Raw genomic sequence first — 1,028 nt, 5'->3', positions numbered from 1 at the left:
GGCGTTTGGTTGCTGGGTAGTTGCAAAGCTGCCTTTCCCCCCCCCCAAAGTCTTCACAGCCCCCTTTGCTTCCCACTGAGCCTGCGAGGCCCTGGGTGCCGCTGAGCAGCGGCTATGGGCCGGGCTCGGAGGGCAGAGCTGGACCCACAGACACCCTCCCCCCCCCGTTTCTTCCCCTGGGTGGTTCTGCTAAGGTGCTGCCCCACTCGGGCTTTGCGTCACCCCTGACCCAAAGGGCCTGGGGGAGGTCTCCTGGCGATGCCCCCTGGGGCTGGATGGGCCCTTGGCTCCCTTCCTGAACCTGCTATGGTGGGGAAGGGTCTCTGGGCTTCTCTGAAGGAGCCGAACCCCTCTTCTCCTCTGCAGGAGCAAGGCCGCCTCTCGGCTGTCTGGCGGACGTACAGAGGCAAGAAGAAGGTAAGAGGGGGGGGGCTGTTTTCCCAGTTACTCAGTGGCCGGGGCTTCATGGGGAGGTGGTCACCCATGGAGGGTGGAGGAGCTGCCTGCCCTACTGAGGTGGCCTCATCTCCCCCTGCAGGGGCAAAGGGCAGCCCTTCTTCCCCCCCTCCTGGCAGGTTTGGGCAATGCCCAATGCCGTTGCTCCTGGCCTATTTGGGTCTGGGGGCTGCAGACCCTGAATGTGTGAAAACACAAGGCTGTTTTTTGCATCTGGGACAAGGGTACCTCTCAACTTGCAATGGTTCGGAATAGAACAGAACAGAACAGAACAGAATAGAATATAAAATAGAATAGAATAGAATATAGAATAGAATAGAATTATGGAATAGAATAGAATAGAATAGAATAGAATAGAATAATTATAGAACAGAATAGAACAGAACAGAATAATGATAGAATAGAATAGAAAGCAGAATAAAATAGAACAGAACAGAATAGAATGTAGAATAGAATAGAGAATAGAGAATAGAATGCAGAATAGAATAGAATAGAATGGAACAGAATACAATACAATACAATACAATAGAACAGAATAGAATAGAATAAAACAGAATAATGATAGAATAGAA

The 1,028-nt window shown here is 50.8% G+C and overlaps 1 protein-coding gene across 1 annotated transcript in view; it reads left to right on the top strand.

The window, feature by feature from the left end:
• Nucleotides 1–417, top strand: part of LOC107296834 (MARVEL domain-containing protein 2-like) — a gene marked incomplete at its 3' end in the record, with an annotated part of 17,052 nt that extends 16,635 nt beyond the window's left edge. Inside the window, exon 5 of the mRNA XM_015826187.1 lies at nt 367–417. Coding sequence (XP_015681673.1) covers nt 367–417 — 51 coding nt within the window. The remainder of the gene's footprint in view (nt 1–366) is intronic.
• Between the last annotated feature and the right edge of the window lie 611 nt (nt 418–1,028).

The sequence above is a fragment of the Protobothrops mucrosquamatus genome, unplaced genomic scaffold (genome assembly GCF_001527695.2).
Source record: "Protobothrops mucrosquamatus isolate PMUCROS unplaced genomic scaffold, P.Mucros_1.0 scaffold2998, whole genome shotgun sequence".
Taxonomy (NCBI): Eukaryota; Metazoa; Chordata; class Lepidosauria; order Squamata; family Viperidae; genus Protobothrops; species Protobothrops mucrosquamatus.
Note: the sequence above shows the minus strand (reverse complement) of the source record. Positions and strands in the feature narration are given on the sequence as shown.